The sequence below is a fragment of the Exophiala viscosa genome (assembly GCF_022695815.1).
Source record: "Exophiala viscosa unplaced genomic scaffold EDD37scaffold_4, whole genome shotgun sequence".
Taxonomy (NCBI): Eukaryota; Fungi; Ascomycota; class Eurotiomycetes; order Chaetothyriales; family Herpotrichiellaceae; genus Exophiala; species Exophiala viscosa.
Window position 1 is genome coordinate 640,623 of NW_026944356.1, and position 19,268 is coordinate 659,890.

The window sequence follows — 19,268 nt, forward strand, 5'->3', positions numbered from 1 at the left end:
CACAACCTCGACAAGATAATGATCCAGCTTATGATTCGGTAGTGATCTTGGCCTTGCCGTTGGTGACCTTGACACCCAGTGCCTTTGCCTTTGCAACGATTTCAATTCGCTTTCTTGATGAAACAGCAGATGCGATCTCGGCTGCATATGTTTTGTTGTGCATGAGGAGGAGTTCGACGTCTCGGGGGTTGTGAACGAGGAAAGCCTTGTGGCCTGAAGGCATCATGTGTCGAGTCTTCTTGTTTGAGCCAAAGCCGATCTGTACAGTTTCCTGGTCAGCCCAATGTCCATTTGATTGCAACCTCGCCGTTCAATTTTTCGCTAGACACTCATGCTGCCTCAAGTGTGAAAATGTGCGACATCCACGTACCGATGGCATGACCATCTGTCCCTTAAACCGTCTTCGGACTCGGTTGTCGATACCCTTTGGTTTCCTCCATGCTGCGGGCACACACATGAATCTGTCGGACTGATGTCGTGACCATTTCTTTGGGTGCTTCTTCACGATCGGAACGTGCTTCTTTGCTGAGACCATCTGCGCAAGTGTTAGAGGTTTCACATAGTCAATGAGTCAATATAGTCGTACCTTGACGGTATTGTGGTCCGGAGTGTGAAGCGTTGATCAAAACGTGGAGAGTGAAAGTCGTTGTCGTCTCGAAGTCGCAGTTTGCGGCTTCCTCAATTTCTGCGCCAAGAGTTACGGTATGTGCGGGAAAGAGTGATTGGCTAGCACGGCTCACGTGACTAAGCCAGGCCGATCATGACTTGGTCTCATCTTTGAAACTGTATTTGTCGGGCGAATCGAGTCGCTGCTTTCGAGATTCTCCAACTTCGAGCCTCAGAGGTCAGGTCTACATTGATGCTTCGGGGTGAATCATGTATCATGTGGACATAGTGGATCGTACAGGTTTTATGTGGAAGGTTCCACGATAGTATTGAAGTCAGATCCTCTTCTGTCGGTGAAGACTGCTCGCCAGCCTGGTAAGCAGGAGTGGGGGGTGCCCGTCCACAACTGATCGCGTACACTATGGTACTGTGCGCGACAAGTTCTTGTTGATCACCCTCAACTCGATCATGCGTCCTGGTCATCTCACAGTTGCTGATGTTGCAACTTGATCGGCACACCTCCTTGCTCGCCGCTTCGTAGCATTGCTTCAATCAGCTCCAAATCAGCAAGAGCCTCTTCTGGAGACTGCAACTCATTGACAGTGCCGGCTGCCAACGCCTCTCCCCAGGCTCGAACTTCGGGCGGTACACCCGTCTTCTCATCCTCGATTTCTTCAAGCTTGTCATCTATCGTGACCCCCTTGCGGCTCACACTAACAAAGCCCTTCTCGCACCCAACCGTCCACTCACTACCCTTGGCAGTGGTCCCGAAGGATATCGAGATCGTTCCAACGGCACCACTCTTGCTCTTCGCTGTTGCTTCCACGGTGTCGACAGGTGGTAGATGCTCCTGGAGCAAAGCTGAATGCGCCGATAACGACACCAAGGGATTGTCCTTGCCAAGCATGAGTCTCAGGGCTGCCGTGAAATGTACACCTCCGTCCAACAAGAAACCGCCTTGGTGAGTGGGCACTTTGCGCCACCTGGTCAAAGTTAGCCTTCCCATCCAGCTCATTGTTGAATTGGAGCCTCACGAAGTTTCATAGTATTTTCCACCCTCCACCAGCGTTTGCATGCGACACCTGAAGGTCAATTGACGACCTTTAGGCTTTACAGCTTCGGCAGCATGAAGGAAGGAGGCGGTGTATCTGACGTTCTCGGCGACACCCCAAGTCACACCCTTAGGCGCGATCTCGGAATGGTACCATTTGATCAACTCGACAGCCTCCTCAACGTTCTCGGCGACAGGCTTTTCAGACAGAACATGCTTGCCTGCCAACAAGGCCCGGCGAACATATTCCGGCTGATTCTTGATTGGTAGCGCAATAATCACCGCCTTGATATCCGTTCGTGCGAAGAGAGCGTCCAGGCCCTTTTCGGAGCCAGACTCGTCCGAGTAAATGTCAACTTTGGACTCGTCGACCTCGAGAGTCTTGGCTGATTTCGCTGAGCGCGAATAGACAGCCTTAAGCGTAAGGTCCTTTGCAGCCTCGACAGCGGGCTATGGAAAGCAACAGATATCAGTAAACTGTTGTAGCTGTCAAATCCATCAACCCACCTTATGTTCTTCTCTGGCAAAGATGCCTGTGAACGTCAATATGAGCACTTGGACTTTTCATAGGCAGACCTTACCTCCGCCCAGGATAGCAACACCAATAGTCATGTTGAGAGTAGTACGGCTGGCACTGCACGGTTTCAATGATTGATCTCTGGCGTTGTCTTGAGGTACACAATCATCGATCAATTTATACTCAGTAACACCGAGTTCAAAAATTGAACCTCAGGGAACTGTAATATTCAATTTAGCCGCGTGAACCATCTCAACACAACGGTGATGGCGGAGACGAAGCCGGCTTGCCGGTACCAAACAGCATCAATCACGTGAACGGACCCTTGCAGCCGTGTTGGAAAGGGAGTAATTGGCAGTTACACAACCACGTGACAGCTTAGAAAGTCGACTGATTAATGGCGTCATCATCTGCTCGTATTGAACAATTGCATGGCGCTGCAACAAACTGGATTGCTGGAATTTAAACTTTGCGATCTTCGGTAAAAGGCGAAAGGTCCAAGCGAAGATTCCCTTGTTCTGGTTCCCAGGCAAAACGTGACAGACGCGTCCGATGCCACTCATCACTCACTCATTGATTATCATTTCATTGTTCTTTTATCTCAATCTCGTATTGTTTGTCTCGATCCAGTCTCTACCGCAGTCTCGGGTGATGGTATAAGGAGTGGACTGCGTCGGCAATTGTTCGCCAACAACACCTTAATGCCACTGAATAGGAAGACATCAAAATATCCTAACCTCGTAAAGCACAAGCACACACGCCTCGAATGGACTCCAGCCCGGACAGCAACGGGCGGCCTGCCCTGCCGGTCGAGCTGCACGCTGCAACTCGAGAGAAGCACCATGCGCTAAACACTTCAATCATGGCACGACTACCACTTTGCTTGCCACCGAGTACAAACACGCGACTTCTCTATGCCAAAGGCATGACCGTGTATGGCCAAATATACTTCGCCTTTGAGCAATTCCTAGAGTCGTCACTTGCCTCAGCCAATCAGGATCCTCGACTCCGAGACATCTATCAGAAGATCTACTTTCCCTCTCTTATCAGAACGACCAGACTACGGCATGACCTCGACGCCTTGAAGTCGACACTGGACGAGCATCTCGCAGAGGAAGTCGATCAACTGGTGAAAGATTCGCAGGCCTTCTTCTCAGGCGTTACCGCCTCCTTGTCCGAGAAGCCACACGTGCTACTGTCCTACGTATGGGCTATGTATCTCGCTCTTTTCAACGGTGGTCGTTGGATTCACCGACAGCTTGCATCAGCAGGAGCAGAATTCTGGGGCAACAAAACACTTCCCCTGTCGTTTTGGGGTTTCGAGAAAAACGACGACTGTGGTATGGACGGCGAAAACCTCAAGGTTCAGTTCAAGACTGCATTTATGGAGGCGTCTTCGCTCTTGACGGATGCGGAGAGGGACGAGGTGATCGAGGAGACAAAGAAGCTTTTCGACATGTGTTCAAAGATGGTGCTTTACTTGGACAACACGAAGTCAACTGAGCCTTTGGCGCAGTCAAGCGACACCGAGCCTGTTCTTTCTGGGCTTTCCACTTCGACTCTTTCGATGGCGACGCTTTGGGGTTACGTAGCCTCCTCTTTTGCGGCGTTGAGGCCAGGGTACAAGTCGGCGTGGGAGCGCAGAGTTGCGATGGTGGATTGAGCCTCCATCCTCCAATGCTGACTAGCCAAAACGACGCGTGGCAGCTATGGACAGAACTACTCACTCACTCCTGTCGGGTATGAACATCGACTCCGAAAAAGAACACGTTGGAATCGACAATACAGCGACATCCACCTGCGCTTTGCACAAGGAAGACCTGAGATTCGACGTCCCATGGTCCCAGTGCCATTCTCCTCAGGCAGACGTCTGTCAGTGATAGGCGTTGGCGAGGTCGACGGCGCCTTTCGCATGCGTGCATATGGACACTTGCCGCCGTCCTTGCTTTCGAACGGAAGGGCAACGTGATCTCCGTAGCGACCACCCTTCAAATCCCGGTCGATTCCCAAGAGGAACTGTTGGAAAGAGACAGCTAAACCTGCAGACGGGCACCAAGGACCTGGCTCTCAACACATTGCATTGGCCGAGCCATATGACGTATTCCAGGATGCAGCACTGATGAAGGTCGATGGACTGCTAATTGCAGCTGTTCATGCCTTGAAGAGCTGCTTCGAATAGACTGAGTAACTCCGAACCTGATGCGGCGGTCCCGTTAGAGAAGCAAGACGTCATGTTGGTCAACGTATGAATGCTGTCTCACAAGAGCCTGGAAGAAAAAAAATGCTGGTTGTTGACAAGCACCAGGTTTCTGCAATTGTCTCCTGAAATCAGGTACTGAGAATGCGAATGGGAGCATGTGAGGCCCACGCAACGGTTAAAGCGCCGTGACGTCCAGCATACGAAAGCGGAACAATGCTGGTGCGAGCAATCTTGATACACTCGAATGGAAGCGTAGCGGATCGAGGCGCCGGTTGAACAGCTAATCTGGCTCCTAGAGCTTTCGACGCGTGCACGTCTTAGAGCATGGGGTCTGGTAGATTCGATAGTGCGCATGGACCAGGGCTGACCTCGACTGATGATATCAGGAGGCAGCTTGTAATGGGAGTCGAACCTACCACAAGCGTAGTCCTCATTGAATCCGCTTGGAGATACGTATACATCGTTCGGTTTGTCCTGTGCCAATGGTGTAACTTTCTCGAGTGCAGGCCGAGGTTGATTGCAACAAAATAAAGACCTTGGGATGAACTCTTGTTTCCAACAGAGATCGTCTTTTCGATGCAGGTCCAGGTCTTCACCATGCTGCCTCGCTAGATCTCTTGAAAGTAATATCATTATGGCGATCACTATCCAGAATCTGGTAGCGGTTGAGGCGCCTCGCCGAGCCGTTAGGAGCATTTGGATTTCGTTAGCTTTCACCAGCAAAAGGGTAAGCAGGACGTGGCAGGGTAAGCAAAAGTCAAAATACGAGGTGATCCGGGGGATGATCTGTCTGTGCACGGAGAAGCAGCCTCAACAAGATGTGACGTCTCAGAAACGGCTCGGGGTCGCGGCTCAGACAGGAAAGAGATCTGAGATCATCCTTTCGAATACGAAGATCTGGGGTTAGAGACGATCTCCTCAAATAGCTGCTATGGTGAGATTTGGCGGGTGCGTGCCGTGTGGGCGCTATGAAGGCAAGATTAGCGTGTGTTGTCCCTGAATATGGGTTCAAGGCGTGTGCAGGAGAAGAATTGGTAAAGTCAGCACCCTCCAGTACTTTGAGGAGCTTGCTTCTTTCATAGGCGACAATTTGCCTTCCACGCCATTCAAGTCGATAAGGGGGCTTGGTATTGCTCAGGACTAGCCAACTAGCCAACAAGCCCAACAGAAAACGTGAAGGCTTGGTTTCCGCGGTTGTGCTCAGCTCTTACACATGTCAAAACATCTCTGCTATGCACAATCAGTAAATCCCATGTCTTGTTATGTGTCTATTTTCCCATCTCGTAACGAGCAAAAAGCAGAAATCCAATAAATGACCACGGCCTTTCCTTTTTCGCTTTGACCAAGGTTTTGACTTTGGGCGTCAGCGACAATCAGCCGAAAATCCCGGGGAATGGGAAAACGGGGGGCTTGAGATAGCTAGCTGCCCGATTGTGGTGCGGTGGAGAAGCTTGCAGTTGGAGGCGTCAATGATCAGGTACATCTTGTTCGATTCGATGCAGGCATCGGAAACCGTATGGCCATGGAATTCTCATCAGTCTGGGATAGCAAAAGGACCAGGATGTGTATCAGGTTTGACCATGGATCATGGGTCTGTGCTGATGATTTACCTTAGTATCTGAGAGTCTCCAGAGTTTGACCCACGAACACAGTTACTCGTGAGCGTCCCCTGACCTGGCTTAGCGGTGAAATCGAAATGCGTGGCTGCGTCAGCGCCATGTTTTCCGTCGGTCGCGACAGCTGTCAAAGATGGAGTTCGCTAAGAGAATGAACATGTTCGAATGGGAAGTGAAGCCGTTGACCCAGAGATATGTCCCAGCCAAAGAGTACCGCAGAGAATCTGCCGAGTAAGTCAAGGGCGCAGCTGTGTGCTGTCTTCAGAAGTGGTGTGAGATAGGCCTCGTTTTCCGAAGGGCAAGGGGAGAGCGATGAATCATGTTCAATACGCCGTTGACCGTCAGAGTGCACGTTCTGTGCAGCCAAACACTCGGTAATGCGGTTAACTAGAAGATTATGCTTTCAGACAAGTCCTAGTTTTATTAGCAGGCCGCTGAAGCTTAAACGTCGCTCTAACAACAATCAGGTCAAGCCTGTTTAGCATTGACCTTGGGATTGTTCGGTAATTTAGTACCTGGGCACTGCATCGGTACCGCTACTACCGCAACTCGTGCCCCATGTGCTGTCCATTCCATGATCCTCTAGGCGGCGGCGGCGCTTCTTATTTCTTTGCTGTTAGCTAAGGTATCCAAACCCATGCGCTCGGTTCCAGCAGTTGCATCCACTTAAAGTAGTAACTGTACAGTGCTAGTTCACATTCCTCTAGTAACCCCCCTCTCTGCTGCTTGTGCTTCGCTCTTCTCGGTTCATTCATCGCCCTTTCATCATCCGATAATCGTTCCTTCAGCTCTTGTTCTCCTCTTTCCCTTTGACTTATCTCACATCCTCCTTCCTCTCAATTCAACGCTCATATCTCTCTTGCTTCCTTTTTCTTGAAATCTCATACAGACACCTCTACCCGTCGATCAGTGGACCAAGGGAAGTTGCCGGTCAAAAGCCCTACGAGTACCCTGCGTTGACGATCGCCCTTCCATTGTCATCCTCGCCCCGGTGCTAAAGATCCGACTACGCCCAGGCAGTAACCAGGCCACCGTCGGTCACATTGGACTTAAGTCAATTCGAATTTTACGTACATCTAATCAGCCATATCCTCGACATCTGGCCTCCAACATCATTGTCGCTGTGTTGTTGTCACAGCACGCCTAGAAAGTCGACGCTCCGCACCTCTGGAACAGGGATCTCCGTCTCCGACAAGTAACATTCCAATCCACTCCTCCGGAATCCCGGCACCAATTGAACATTCTACACCACTTCACGAAGTTCAATTGCCCGGGTCACGCAACAACCAATAATAACCCCATACACGCGTATGATCTCGAGACCCAACGTCGTACCTCCCGTTGTCGCTGATTACCTTGAATCTCTGTGACGCCCTCTTGTTAGGCCCTCCATGTTAGCCCACCAATGGAGAGTGCGCAGACTCAGTCATCAGGGAAGGAAAAGAAGGGCTTGCGAAGGATCTGGAAAAGGATTAGGGACATCATCCGACAGAAACCCATAACTACAACTCCGAAGACCACTGTGCAGTCTACAACAACACCTGCCACAACCACGAAGCCTGCACCAGCTCCCGAACCATCAGAAACACCTCAGGCTGCACCGGTACAGACCTCAGAACTGCCGACTAAACAAGAGATCAAGATCGAAGTTGATGATACAGCAGATGAGCCTGTGAAGCCTACTGAGTCTTCTTTATCACCACAAGAGATATCCACCACAACGCCTGGACAACCTTTCAACGAGGCAGACATGCGGTTCCAGAAAGCCCAGGCAATTTTTGCCAGATACAACATTCAGTTGAATGAGACCGATTGGGACATGAGGCCTAGAGTGCCCTATGAAAGAGTTTCCAAGAACATCCGAATGAGAGTGAGATACACCTGCCACAACTGTTCTACGACGTTTGGTTATGATAGAGTCTGTGTCAGTTGCCAGCATCGTCGCTGTACGCAATGTTCTCGATACCCTCCAAGGAAAGATCGCACGAAGACAAGCGCAACCACAGCCCCTCCGGCTGACATTACAGGCGAAGCGTCCAAGAATGTCGAGGCATCATGTCATGAATGTCAGACAGGTGTGGAAATTGGTGCCACAGAGTGTCCCAATTGTCAACACCGAATATGTGAACGCTGTCTTCGAGAAGCCACAATTACTGTCGATCGCCCGCCTGACATAACGGTCGACCAAGCAGGGACCGCAGGAGAGCGAGCGCCCATGAGCTGACATTGTCGACCTTTCATCAACTGTCACATTTCCTACGATTCATTCTTCCTTCCGAGCATTTTAACGATGCGATGACGACTACCAATTAACGACTCGATTCTTTCTTTGAGCGTTCTCGTTACAAATCGGTTTTGGTATGGCGTCCACGGGGTCTACTCCAGCGTTTCTGTTGGGATTTGTTTTACGCAAAAGCGAAGGTCACCACGTGTGCAATCTCGAGCTGGATTTGATTATTTCATTCTTTTGTAAAGGGATCATCATGATCCAAGGCGGGTCGATTGCCGAAGTTGACCGCCCGAACTGCGTGGAGGACACCAATGGACACTGTGTGACAGATTCAAGGTCGAATACATACGGCGACAGGTTGGAGCACAGAGGAAGTACAGACCTCCAACATCGCACGCATTGATTGCTACAGATCACATTACCGCCGAACACAATATCGCTGTAAGGCTACGAAAATCATGGACATATATACCCTGCTCCCTCCAATTCGACTTCATTTATTCAATACTTCCTGGATGGGAGGATGTGCTGTCTGCTGCGTGACTTCTCTGTGCGCACAATGAGATCCCCACTCTTGAGATGGGTCGTGACCGCTCTTCACATCAGGGACACTGTCATTCAGGCACCCATGCATATTTCTCGTATCCCAAGGTATCCCGGGACCGCGGGATCGGATCGCACACACGGCACAGCTCACGGCAAGACAGGACTCAACCGAGGCGAAATCAGGCTGAAACTCATTCGTTTGAAACGCCCCTTTCTCGCCCTGATTTGGGGCTTTGACATCCAAACAGCGTGGAGAGAATCACGTCAGCACGATATCTCGCCGCCTGGAGAACTCGATCATATAAACCTCCCTGAACGACTTATTGGCCTTACACACAGACTGTCCCTATGCGAATTTGCCACTGGCGCTTCGTCTGTCGATAAATATGTGACCCGGTTTTGGAAGAACTACTGTGTAGACGTATGGAGCACTGGTGGAACGTCGATAGGATTCAATTCGGATGGATTTGACCCCGAGAAGGAAGCCTCACACCTGGCCCCACGACCCAAGGGCTTGCTTAACCGAGACGGCTAGTTTTCGGCCCTCGAGCATAATGCGGAATTATGCTCCCACTGCTGATCGGTGCCGATGTTTCCAAGCGAAATGAAACCCCTCCTGCTCGGTCGACTTTTCGGATCGGGCAAAGTACACACGGTAATCGAGACTTCAGTACGGCGCGGGTGGGACTATGGGCCGCAGAGGTTTGCCTCACTGTCGATACTTACACTTGGCATTCGCCTGCATCACTGTATCCAGAGGGTATTCCGGTAGTCAGGCATGATGAGACACCAGCTTTTCGGAGACTCCGAATGTTCTTGTTGTTGCTAACGATGTGACCTTAGGCACTATCCGTACTAACTGACAAGGACAACGCATGCACGCAGTTTGGCATGTTCTGGGAATGGTCAGAAACCTCTAACCCTGATCAGATAAAATGCTGTGCGGGAAGGACTCCTAGATCGCACGCGGAATCCTGGAACAGGATGCGCGGCCTTTTGAACGTTCAGTATTCAGTTTTGATCTGCATCACTTTCACCCATCCTGTGTGTCGGCAAAGTTACTGGGTCACAGGTGCTTTGTTTAACATTCTCGGTTCTACGACCCGATGTTCGTAAACGGGCATTATCCGGTCGCTTATATAGAGGCACCAATGAATACCGGCAGTAGGACGAGTTGGTGATGGGTTGATCTTGAAGCGCCGTCGCCAGGTTCCAACTCCACCGATCAGCATCAGGTATCAACGCAGCGGCTGCGGGACAGTTCGACATTCCACAGTGCGGGAATATATCCCCATTGTCGATGCGCTGTGCGAATCAATGTTAGCTGCAGACGGGGAAATGCATTCGCTGGCCGACTGTGACTTGTCCACGCGGCCTGCAACGGTACCGTACAGCTGTCGGGTTGATGGACACAATTTCAGCACAATTTACTCCGTAACGTCACTGATTTATATCCGGTTGGGATGCAATGCAACGGCCTGGGATGCGGACCGTTCCTTCTTGCCGAGTGATCCACTAAGATTGTGGCCTGAGATTTTATCCACGGTGAAGTCGGATTCCGTAGAGGACCCTCATACCGGGTTACGATTTTGCTGCAACAGATTGTGACTGCTTTACGCTATTGTGCCGTTACTTCCAGAACAACGGCTCTGCGATTACAAACAGGTGCTGGTATATGGGAAAGGAGCCATGCTGGAGGACTCGCAGCCCAATGCTGCACTGCAGGATCCTCATTGTCTACATTGCATCGCTATAATGTCGTATACGAAAAGGGCTGTGATAGCAGCTAACTAATGAGCCCTCTCCTCGATTCTTTCTCCTCATCATCTGCGCTCTCTGCATCCGTCTCTTCTTCTTCGCTTTCCTCCCCCGACTCTCCGCTTTCCGTCTCTTCTTCCGTCTCTTCCTCTTCACCCTCACTCTCAGCCAACCAGTCGTCTAGAGTTCTGGGTTTGGCAGTCTTCGTCGAACCTGCAGCAACAACATCTTCCAGACCCCGTTCCTTTACGGCCTCTGCAAGCCTCTTGCTGGCTGAGACAGATGCTGTCGTTCGCGCCGCAAGGGGCACATATTCTTCCTTCTCTCCGCCATCACCATCTCTGAGCTTTGGATCTGGCTCAAGGCCATCAGATACCCACTCAGGAAGTTCCTGGTAGCCGGGAAGACCCAGGACACCCGCGACATCTTTTCCAAGGACGAGAGTCGTGCTCCCTAACAACAACCCCTTGCGACTTTCCGAAGGTGACGGTGAGTGAGGAACCGGCTTGGGAGCCAGAAGGAGAAGCGCTGCCAGCTGGGTCGATTGAGAATTCGCTAGCAAGGCTTTGAATAACCGTGCTCGGTCTCGCAGATCATAAGACGTGTCGTATCGTGCGAGTAGTTGGATATAGTCCCATAGTTTCGTTATTAGATGGTCCAGAGAGGTCGATTGAACGTGATCGCCTCCGTTGTCTTGTGATGCATCACCATCATCTTCGGACCTCTGCTTCTGCAAAAACAACAAATACACTTTAGCCGCCAAAAGGACGATCTGTTGTTTGGCAGTCTCGCTTTCCTCCGCAAAACCTTTGGCGAGAATTCGCAGCACATCTGGTGCGATATCATTATCTGGATCTAGACTTGCAAACTCTCCCACAAGCCAAATTATCGTCGCTCGAGCTTCCGGACTTGTGGTCTTGTCTAAGTTCCTGGCCAATCGCACAACAGTCTTTCTGTGAGACTTCGGATCTTGTTGGATCAGATGACGCATGACTGTCAGCACTTCCGAAACTAGCACATTGTCGAAGCTCGATATCTGATTCAGGAGCACGCGGAAACACCGATGTGCATTGTTCGGGTCCGATTGTGCGCAACGACCTATTGCTCGTACAGATTCTCGAATGAGTCCAATATCAGAGCTGTGTGAGAAGTGCTGTAGTTCACTCAAGATGATTGACTTGAGATGTAAAGCCGCATGTGGGTAAATGAGCGTCAGAAGCTCAATTTTCAACTTGCACATCTGTGGTGAGTCCAGCGCCCGGAGGAGAAAGTGTGAGGCGTAAGGTACGAACAGCTCCGGTGCTGTCAAAGATACCAACACAATGTTGCACAGTGCCACCTCTTCCACTTCTGTTGGCCCTCGCAAAAGTCCGATCAGTGGTCCCACAGCTTCTTCAAGATATGTCCGTGTGCCCAAGTATAGGAAACAACTGACAATCGAGACGATGACGGCTGGACTCCGGCTCGAGAGAAGTGGTCTGCAGGCGTTGAGGAAGAGTTCCAGGTCCGGATCGAGGACCTGAACAACTTCGTCTGTCTCGACGGTCTGATCAGCCTCGTCCTCGTAAAAGCCTTTCTTGTTGACCTTCGTCACTCTTTGTGTCCGCTGCGGAAAGGATCGCCGGCCGTAGAAGAGTAACAGTCTCAAAGTTGCCAATTGACTCCATTCGTCCATGTCAACAAGTTTCTTTGTTAGACTTCGGTAGTGTTTATGGATGAGGTCGATCCGCTCCGGGCATAGTTCGAGGAAAGATTGCACAGCAGGACCAACAACGAAGTACTGTTTGTCACCGAGTAGTACCGAGAGATAGTCGAGCAGTTGAGGTAAAGTGTTAGGGTCGAGGTTGTAACATTTGGGAATGGCAAGTGCCGCAGCCTTTCGTACATGTGGACTCATGTCTCCAGCGCCTCGCTTGATGGCTAGGGAAACAATCTGGCTGATGACTGGGACTCTCATGCCAGCCATGGTCCGTAATGCCAGGGCTCGAATTTGAGGGTTCTGATCCGTAAGAGACTTCTGGATCGCATTGACGGATAGAAGAGCTAGGTCTGGGTCGGATTCGGCGTAGTGTAGAAGATAGATGTACACCAGCTTCTTGACTTCGAGGTTGGGATTGGCCACATTTTTGACCACTGATGAGAAATATGGTAGGCATGGCGTGTTTTGATACATCATCTGAAAGCCCATCAGCAGTCTGACCGTTACGTCCTGGCAGTGAACCGTACCGAGATGACTCGTTTCATGCCATCGAGAATATCCCGGTCGCTCCTACTGTCTAGAAGAGCCTTCAATTTCTGGAAAGGAATATTGCGAGAGGATGAGCCTCCCCCTTTGAGTGCCTTGCCCAGTGCTTGAGCTGCATCAATGGTCAAGTCTCGTGCTTCAGTCGGATCAGCATATTGTAACCATGACGAATCCATCTTGACTCACTCGGATCCAACAAGGACGAGATACGGGAGGTTGACTCCATGTTGAAGCTGCTCGAGGGCTTTGCGGCACCCTCCTGCCGCTGTGCTACAATGCAGTATGATGTATTACTAGTCAAGGCAAGAGCCGATTGTTCTTACTCAAGGTCGGAGTCGGTCATCCCGGTCAAGTTGTTCCGACGCCAAGCTATTTAAACCGGCCAATACGATTTTCCGCGTATGGACTTAGAGTGCCGCCGCCTTATCCACAACATCTGCAATCACAATGTCGCCGGTTTCCCTGGTTTTCCTTTCCACTTCATCATGTGAGTTGATATCCTGCGACCTCTTGTACGAAGCACGACCCTTCAGGAAGCTCAAGCCAGCTTCGAAGGACGCATGCAATCTGAGGCTGGAAACACAGGCAGCTATTCATATCGCGGTCGCGATGCCATGCCGATGATCCTGGAGCAATTTGACGGTGTCCTGATCAAGTCTCCCGATGTCCCTACGCCTTGAACTTTGCTCGTAAGGCACCTACCTCAATCTTGCTGTCGGGTCCACCAGGTACTGCGGATCTGGTAAGGATCTTGTATGGGACTCCACGTTCGCTCAGCGCTGAACGCACCACACGTGACATTTTCCGATCGCACCAATGACATTCCCAGTTATGGAGTAAGGCCGGCAGTATATGATCTAGCACAAGGACCGAAGCGTACCACAATACCTGGACACTCAGCCGCTGGAGCTAGGGCGTTGTCCATGTCCATTTACGTTGCAGCCTACGTGGGAATTGGAGGCTGTGAGGCTGTTTTCCGAGAATGAAAGTTGATCAGCTTAGCTTCATGCCTGCGGTAAGTCGAACGCTAACGTATATATACGTTATGACATGCCTTGAACTCCAAGCCATTCTATTCCACACACATATCTCTTTTGCACAGCAATTCTCAAACATACATCCACTATGGCACTCTTCATCTTTTCTCTCCTTACAGGTATTTTACTTCAAAAAGCCGCATCAATCGCTGTCCCATCAAAAGATGAATGGGTGACGATCCAGTCAGCTCTCGATTCCAATGTGTCTCTGTCGTTCAAGGAGGTAAGCAGGGAGTCATGGTCGCTGCTTTCCATTGCGCTCATGCTCGTTAGACATGCCTTTGCGAAACGACTCCTGGGGTCAAGTCCTACAGTGGCTACGTGAATCTGCCTCCTGATCCTGCCGAGGGCCGCGAGTACCCTACACACACCTTCTTCTGGTTCTTTGAATCTCGAAAAGATCCTAGCAATTCACCTTTATCTCTATGGCTGCAGGGAGGCCCTGGAACGCCCTCCATCCCGGCCGCGGTCTCCGAAAACGGGCCATGTCTGGTGACTGCGGATTCAGAGACCACAGTTCTCAATCCCTGGTCTTGGAACAATGAGGCCAACATGCTCTACATTGACCAACCTGTGTCAACTGGATTTTCATACAGCACTCTTGTAAACGGTACTGTTGACGAGCCCGTATTACCTTATGAGGTCACGACTTACAACAACTCGGCGTTGAGCTCTCTGAAAACAAATTCCACCGTCCTGGCTGGCACATTCGCTTCTCAGAATCCACTGTCCGCCCCCAATACGACGATGGCTGCTGCTCGGATTGCTTGGCACTTCATGCAGGTTTGGATGACAGAGTATGTCAATCTCATGGGTCTATCGAGCTACGTTGAAGACTGATGTCGACAGATTCCCAGCATACAAACCCAAAGACAACAGCTTCAGCATATGGGGCGAGAGCTACGGAGGGCATTACGTCCCTACTTTTGCCGACTATTTCGAAGCACAAAACCTGCTGATTGCAAATGGCAGTCTGCACGAATCTGCTGTTCCATTGAGACTTGACACAGTCGGCCTCATCAATGGCTGCATCGACGCTTTGACGCAGATTCCAACTTATCCACAAATGGCATACAACAACACTTATGGAATTCGGTTCATCAACGAAACTCAATACAAGTCTGCGGTTGCTAACTTTACCGAGTGTCAAGCACTGGTAGAAAAGTGTCAGTTTGCAGCCCAAGAATATGATGCACAAGCATATGGCAACGTCACGGAGGTGAACCAAGCGTGCAGTGCTGCTTACAATTACTGTTTCTCCGCTGTGTACCAAAACCCAACAGAGGCCGGGGTAAGTCCAACATCCTCATGATCGGAGGCATTCTGACCGAAGATTACAGCTTAGTATGTTTGACATCACGGCTGGAGCACTTGTTCCATTTCCCCCAAAATATCCAGCGGGATATCTATCTCGACAGAATGTCCAATCCGGGCTTGGAGTTCCTCTCAATTTTACAGGGCTCTCTGTACCTGTCAGTGCCAGTAAGTGTGCATGACTGTGAAGGTCGGCTTCGAGAGGGATGCTGACGTTGTTCAGGCTTCGTCGCCACTGGCGACTTCGTACGGGGACACAATCTTGCGGCGCTAGGCCGACTTCTGGACCAGGGCGTCAAGGTCGCACTCGTCTACGGCGATAGCGACTATCAGTGCAACTGTGAGTCCGCAACGACGTGCTACCGCCTGGTGCTCACAAATATACAGGGTTTGGAGGCGAGCAAATAAGTCTAGCGATCAATTCCAGTATCAAGTCGAAGTTCCACAATGCTGGGTATGCCAACATCACCACGAACGCTACATACGCAGGAGGGGTGGTTCGACAATATGGCAATCTGTCTTTCTCCCGAGTCTTTCAAGCAGGTCATCAAGGTCGGTGATCTTCCGTCATCTCTCGTAAAGGTCGTTGACAAGTCCTTTGTAGTGCCATATTACCAGCCCGAAACAGCTTTTCGAATCTTTAACCGCACCTTGTCGAATGCCGATGTTGCAACAGGCGAGACTTCAATTGGCTCCACATTCAGCACCCAAGGACCAAGCTCCGTGTTCAGCATCAAGGATACCCCATTTTCTCATCCTCAGCTACAATGCTATTTCTGGGATACCTTGGAAACATGCACGTCTAGCCAGAAGGCGATGATGAACAACGGGACAGCCATCTTCGAGGACTTCATCATGATCGGCTACGAGGCTGCTAATGGATCGGCGGTATACTACTAGTGAAGCTGTTCAATCACTGAGTGTGGTCTTAGCCCAGATATAGCATTGATGTGTCGGGGGCCTGAACTCTGGGCAAAATGGGGCCATGAAGCCTATTGGATCGCTCGGAAAGATCACGGGCGTGCACAGCAGTTCAATGGGGGCTAATCTGGGGTATTAAGTTTGGGGAGGGGAGGATGTCAAGACATTCATGGTCATGGTCGTATTGCATCCTGTTAGCAAATGAGTAATGTTTATATATCATTCAATTATCTCCAGTAGTCAAGAAGACTCCCTGATATCCGATGGATCCAATCAGGAGAAAGCGTGCCTTTCTACCCAAAGTCAAGACGGGTTGTCGAACTTGCAAGTAGGTGGTTTCCTTGTTTCCCAGTTCCAGACCAGACATACTGATACAGTTTGCCCAGGATTCGAAAGGTTAAGTGTGACGAGGCCAAACCCGAGTGCAATCGGTGTTTGTCCACTGGCCGAAAATGCGATGGCTACGAGCCAGCGTCAAGGACACCTTCTCCAGGCAGTAGCAGCAGTTTGCAGACACAACCGGACATGTTCACGTCACAAGCGGAAAGGCGAAGTTTTGACTTCTTCCAGGCACGGGCATGTCAAGCTTTAGGCGGCTACTTTCACCTGCAGTTCTGGTCGAGAGAGGTGATGCAATCGGCCGTGCATTATCCTCCAATTCGACACCTCGTCGTCGCCCTTGGAGCCGCTTATGAGGGCTTTGAAGGCGAACATTCCAAGTTCCCAGGCTCTGGGGAGCCAGCCGCCAGTAAACACCTCGCGCTGCAGCAAGCGAACCAGTCTATTCGGCTGATGAACGACTTGTTCCAATCCGCATCCACCAGTGGTCCGTCGCTGGAGAGCACTAGCTCTATCTTGACGGCGTCAATACTGTTCACGTATATCGCCAGCCTCCAAGGACATCTCGCCCAAGCCATCGAGCATGTCCGCGCCGGCCTCAGAGTTCTACAAGATTTCGAAACCTCCCTGTCGGAGCAAGGCAGCTCACCATCGACTTACCCTGTCCCCCTCCACCAGCTCCGTTCTATCCTGATCTCCGTGTATGGACAAGTACGATGCATTATCAACGACGAGGCACTGACGAAGTGGAAACGGGATCACTTAGTATCGGAGCTGGAACCTGTGACATTGTTCGCTTCGAACCTGGAAGCACATGACTACGTCGAACGCCTCCATCACAACATGCTCGCTTATCTGCAAGCCGTTGATTTCTATCCTGCGACAACACCTGCAGAGCACGCTGCATACGACAGACGACGGCATGATCTGTTTCGCGCACTAGGGCAAGGTCGGGAGGCCCTGGAACTACTACATACAGTGTCACCCGAGCGCCAGCGGCAGGAGAGCGGCATCACAGTGCTACGAATATACCTTACTTTGGTGGAGATGCGATTGAGTCTACATGCGCTGCGTCCAGACGAGCGGGAAGCCGCATTCGACCACCTGGAACCTTACCTGGAGCGAATCCTGGAGGACTGTGAGGCCGTCGTCGAAGCTGACAAAGCTAAGCACACACATACTTCGTGTTATTCTGGCCTAGGAATCGTACTGCCCCTGCATACGGTGGCTGCTCGATGCCGCAACCCTAAAGTCCGACGGAAAGCCCTGGACTTGCTGCTCAATGGCGCGCGACGCGAATGTCTTTGGGACGCTGGTATGACTGCGAATATCACACAGAAGACACTGGACATTGAAGAGGAGGGCGCCGATGAAGGAATGGATATCTCGTCTGACCGGCCCAAACGTATTCCTGGCGAGAAAAGAGTCGAGGAGGTCAAAGTCGAATTCCAAGACGACAGAAAAGCGCGTCTACGTTTTGTCACGGTTGAGAGCCGGAAAAGGAACGAAGTGGGCATACAACAAATTGTGGAGTGGTAACGAAAAGAATCGTGAAATTTGATGACACTGCACAAGCCGGTAATGTACGGCATGCAAATTGCATGGACTTTCCTACGTGCTGAGACAAAATGTATGAGGTGCCATAGTGAGGCGGTCGTGAACATCCCTGAACGGCGTGCTACTTTTCGCACATCACTTCGCAGAGCTTAGTGGCCATTCACGCCGTTGGTGCCGTTGGTGCCGTTGGTGCCGTTGACATGAGAACCTTCGTAGTCGACCTTAAAACTGTACTTGTCGTCGTAATGCATGGCCCAGTAGTAGTCCCAGATCTTGGTGGTAACAGGCCCGACCTTGCCGTCGTTGACCGGTTGACCATCAATAGATGTGATGGGCATGACACCGCCAGCAGTAGTGCACATGAACATTTCGTCGCAGTGGTACGCGAGTTCGACGGGCACAAACTCGATGCGCACCTCAAACCCATTCGCCTTCGCGGCGTCGGCCACACTCTTACGCGTGACGCCCTTGAGCACGCCGCGGTCCGGGGTATACAAGACGCCATCCTTGATCAAGACGACATTGAACCCCGATCCCTCAGTGAGGTTCCCGTCGCCGTCAGTCAGGAAGGGGTAATCGGCGTTGCGGTCGTCGGCCTCGAACATGGCTCGCGTCAAATCTCCCCACTGCAAATTCTTGACTGTGGGGTCCATTGAGCCTGGGCTAGTGCGCTTGACGGTACGCGCGATGATGGCGCTTCCTCCTGTAAGTTGCATCTCGGGCTCCATGACCCAGATGTACGGCTGGATCCACATGTACAGTGTGTTCTGCATGGACTGGCCTTTCGAGCCGCGCACACCCTTCATGCCTCGGGTGACGATCAGCTCGACAAAGGCGTCCTTGATGCCGCTCTTAGCGAGCATATCGCATAAGGCTTGTTTGATTTCTTCCCTCGGCAGGGGCAACTTCAGGCGCATCTTCTCGCAGCTGAGTGTCAGTCGGTCAAGGTGGTCATCGAGCCGGAAAAAGCGTCCATCCCACACCGACGGGACATCGTACGTCAAGTCGCTGTGTAGGAAACCTTGGTCCATCATTGGAATCTGGGCCTCGTTGACAGGGACGAGTTTGCCTCCGATCCATGCCACGCCCTCTGCCAACGGGTTCCCGCTGGCTTCCAAGACCTTTTTGCGCGACTCGTAGCCGGCGAAGACCTTTTGCATGGTCGTCATCTTGGCGGCGGTTGTGTATGTAGTCTCCTGCGTTCGTTGTGTGATCAAATCAGATAGTATCTGGCGACATCGCAGTGACTATATGTATCAAGCGGAGGAGCCGATCTCCGTCGTTCGTCGATTCTTGCCTGCTGTTCTAGGCAATCATCCCCACTTTCAGAA

At 51.2% G+C, this 19,268-nt stretch overlaps 8 protein-coding genes across 8 annotated transcripts; 4 read left to right on the forward strand and 4 right to left on the reverse strand.

The window, feature by feature from the left end:
• Positions 1-28: 28 nt before the first annotated feature.
• Positions 29-535, reverse strand: EDD37DRAFT_562615 (60S ribosomal protein L32; the record flags this gene model as incomplete). Its single annotated transcript, XM_062813925.1, has 2 exons — positions 29-259; positions 371-535. The coding sequence occupies 2 exons, from the start codon at positions 533-535 to the stop codon at positions 29-31; spliced, it is 396 nt and encodes a 131-aa protein (XP_062670731.1).
• Positions 536-809: 274 nt separating this feature from the next.
• Positions 810-2,429, reverse strand: EDD37DRAFT_628152 (glucose-fructose oxidoreductase). The gene is made up of 4 exons (XM_062816420.1): positions 2,239-2,429; positions 2,165-2,190; positions 1,641-2,107; positions 810-1,589 (listed from the first exon to the last, which is right to left on the reverse strand). The coding sequence occupies exons 1-4, from the start codon at positions 2,267-2,269 to the stop codon at positions 1,091-1,093; spliced, it is 1,023 nt and encodes a 340-aa protein (XP_062670732.1). The 5' UTR covers positions 2,270-2,429; the 3' UTR covers positions 810-1,090.
• A 233-nt stretch (positions 2,430-2,662) lies between these two features.
• EDD37DRAFT_364438 (uncharacterized protein) lies at positions 2,663-4,022 on the forward strand. The gene has a single exon (XM_062811905.1). It carries the CDS (start codon positions 2,941-2,943, stop codon positions 3,835-3,837), a length of 897 nt encoding a protein of 298 aa, XP_062670733.1. The 5' UTR covers positions 2,663-2,940; the 3' UTR covers positions 3,838-4,022.
• A 3,040-nt stretch (positions 4,023-7,062) lies between these two features.
• Positions 7,063-8,478, forward strand: EDD37DRAFT_364450 (uncharacterized protein). Its single transcript, XM_062811906.1, has one exon. It carries the CDS (start codon positions 7,396-7,398, stop codon positions 8,212-8,214), a length of 819 nt encoding a protein of 272 aa, XP_062670734.1. The 5' UTR covers positions 7,063-7,395; the 3' UTR covers positions 8,215-8,478.
• Positions 8,479-10,552: 2,074 nt separating this feature from the next.
• On the reverse strand, positions 10,553-12,945 carry EDD37DRAFT_608321 (adaptin N terminal region-domain-containing protein; the record flags this gene model as incomplete). Its single annotated transcript, XM_062815045.1, has 2 exons — positions 10,553-12,700; positions 12,751-12,945. 2 exons carry the CDS (start codon positions 12,943-12,945, stop codon positions 10,553-10,555), a joined length of 2,343 nt encoding a protein of 780 aa, XP_062670735.1.
• Positions 12,946-13,894: 949 nt separating this feature from the next.
• On the forward strand, positions 13,895-16,185 carry EDD37DRAFT_693632 (Alpha/Beta hydrolase protein; the record flags this gene model as incomplete). Its single annotated transcript, XM_062820064.1, has 7 exons — positions 13,895-14,029; positions 14,080-14,603; positions 14,656-15,097; positions 15,147-15,288; positions 15,344-15,460; positions 15,508-15,672; positions 15,725-16,185. 7 exons carry the CDS (start codon positions 13,895-13,897, stop codon positions 16,018-16,020), a joined length of 1,821 nt encoding a protein of 606 aa, XP_062670736.1. The 3' UTR covers positions 16,021-16,185.
• Positions 16,186-16,250: 65 nt separating this feature from the next.
• EDD37DRAFT_364501 (uncharacterized protein) lies at positions 16,251-18,003 on the forward strand. The gene is made up of 2 exons (XM_062811908.1): positions 16,251-16,369; positions 16,428-18,003. The coding sequence occupies exons 1-2, from the start codon at positions 16,305-16,307 to the stop codon at positions 17,917-17,919; spliced, it is 1,557 nt and encodes a 518-aa protein (XP_062670737.1). The 5' UTR covers positions 16,251-16,304; the 3' UTR covers positions 17,920-18,003.
• EDD37DRAFT_364498 (aminotransferase) lies at positions 18,003-19,195 on the reverse strand. The gene has a single exon (XM_062811907.1). It carries the CDS (start codon positions 19,104-19,106, stop codon positions 18,087-18,089), a length of 1,020 nt encoding a protein of 339 aa, XP_062670738.1. The 5' UTR covers positions 19,107-19,195; the 3' UTR covers positions 18,003-18,086.
• Between the last annotated feature and the right edge of the window lie 73 nt (positions 19,196-19,268).

Coding starts and splice junctions, on each gene's coding strand:
- EDD37DRAFT_628152 (XM_062816420.1), bottom strand. CDS start 2,269: ATGACTATTGGTGTTGCTATCCTGGGCGGAG. Junction 2,191..2,238: donor TGTTGCTATCCTGGGCGGAG/GTAAGGTCTGCC, acceptor TGACGTTCACAG/GCATCTTTGCCAGAGAAGAA. Junction 1,590..1,640: donor GGAAAATACTATGAAACTTC/GTGAGGCTCCAA, acceptor AACTTTGACCAG/GTGGCGCAAAGTGCCCACTC.
- EDD37DRAFT_364450 (XM_062811906.1), top strand. CDS start 7,396: ATGGAGAGTGCGCAGACTCAGTCATCAGGGAAGGAAAAGAAGGGCTTG.
- EDD37DRAFT_364501 (XM_062811908.1), top strand. CDS start 16,305: ATGGATCCAATCAGGAGAAAGCGTGCCTTTCTACCCAAAGTCAAGACG. Junction 16,370..16,427: donor ACGGGTTGTCGAACTTGCAA/GTAGGTGGTTTC, acceptor CAGTTTGCCCAG/GATTCGAAAGGTTAAGTGTG.
- EDD37DRAFT_364438 (XM_062811905.1), top strand. CDS start 2,941: ATGGACTCCAGCCCGGACAGCAACGGGCGGCCTGCCCTGCCGGTCGAG.
- EDD37DRAFT_364498 (XM_062811907.1), bottom strand. CDS start 19,106: ATGACGACCATGCAAAAGGTCTTCGCCGGCTACGAGTCGCGCAAAAAG.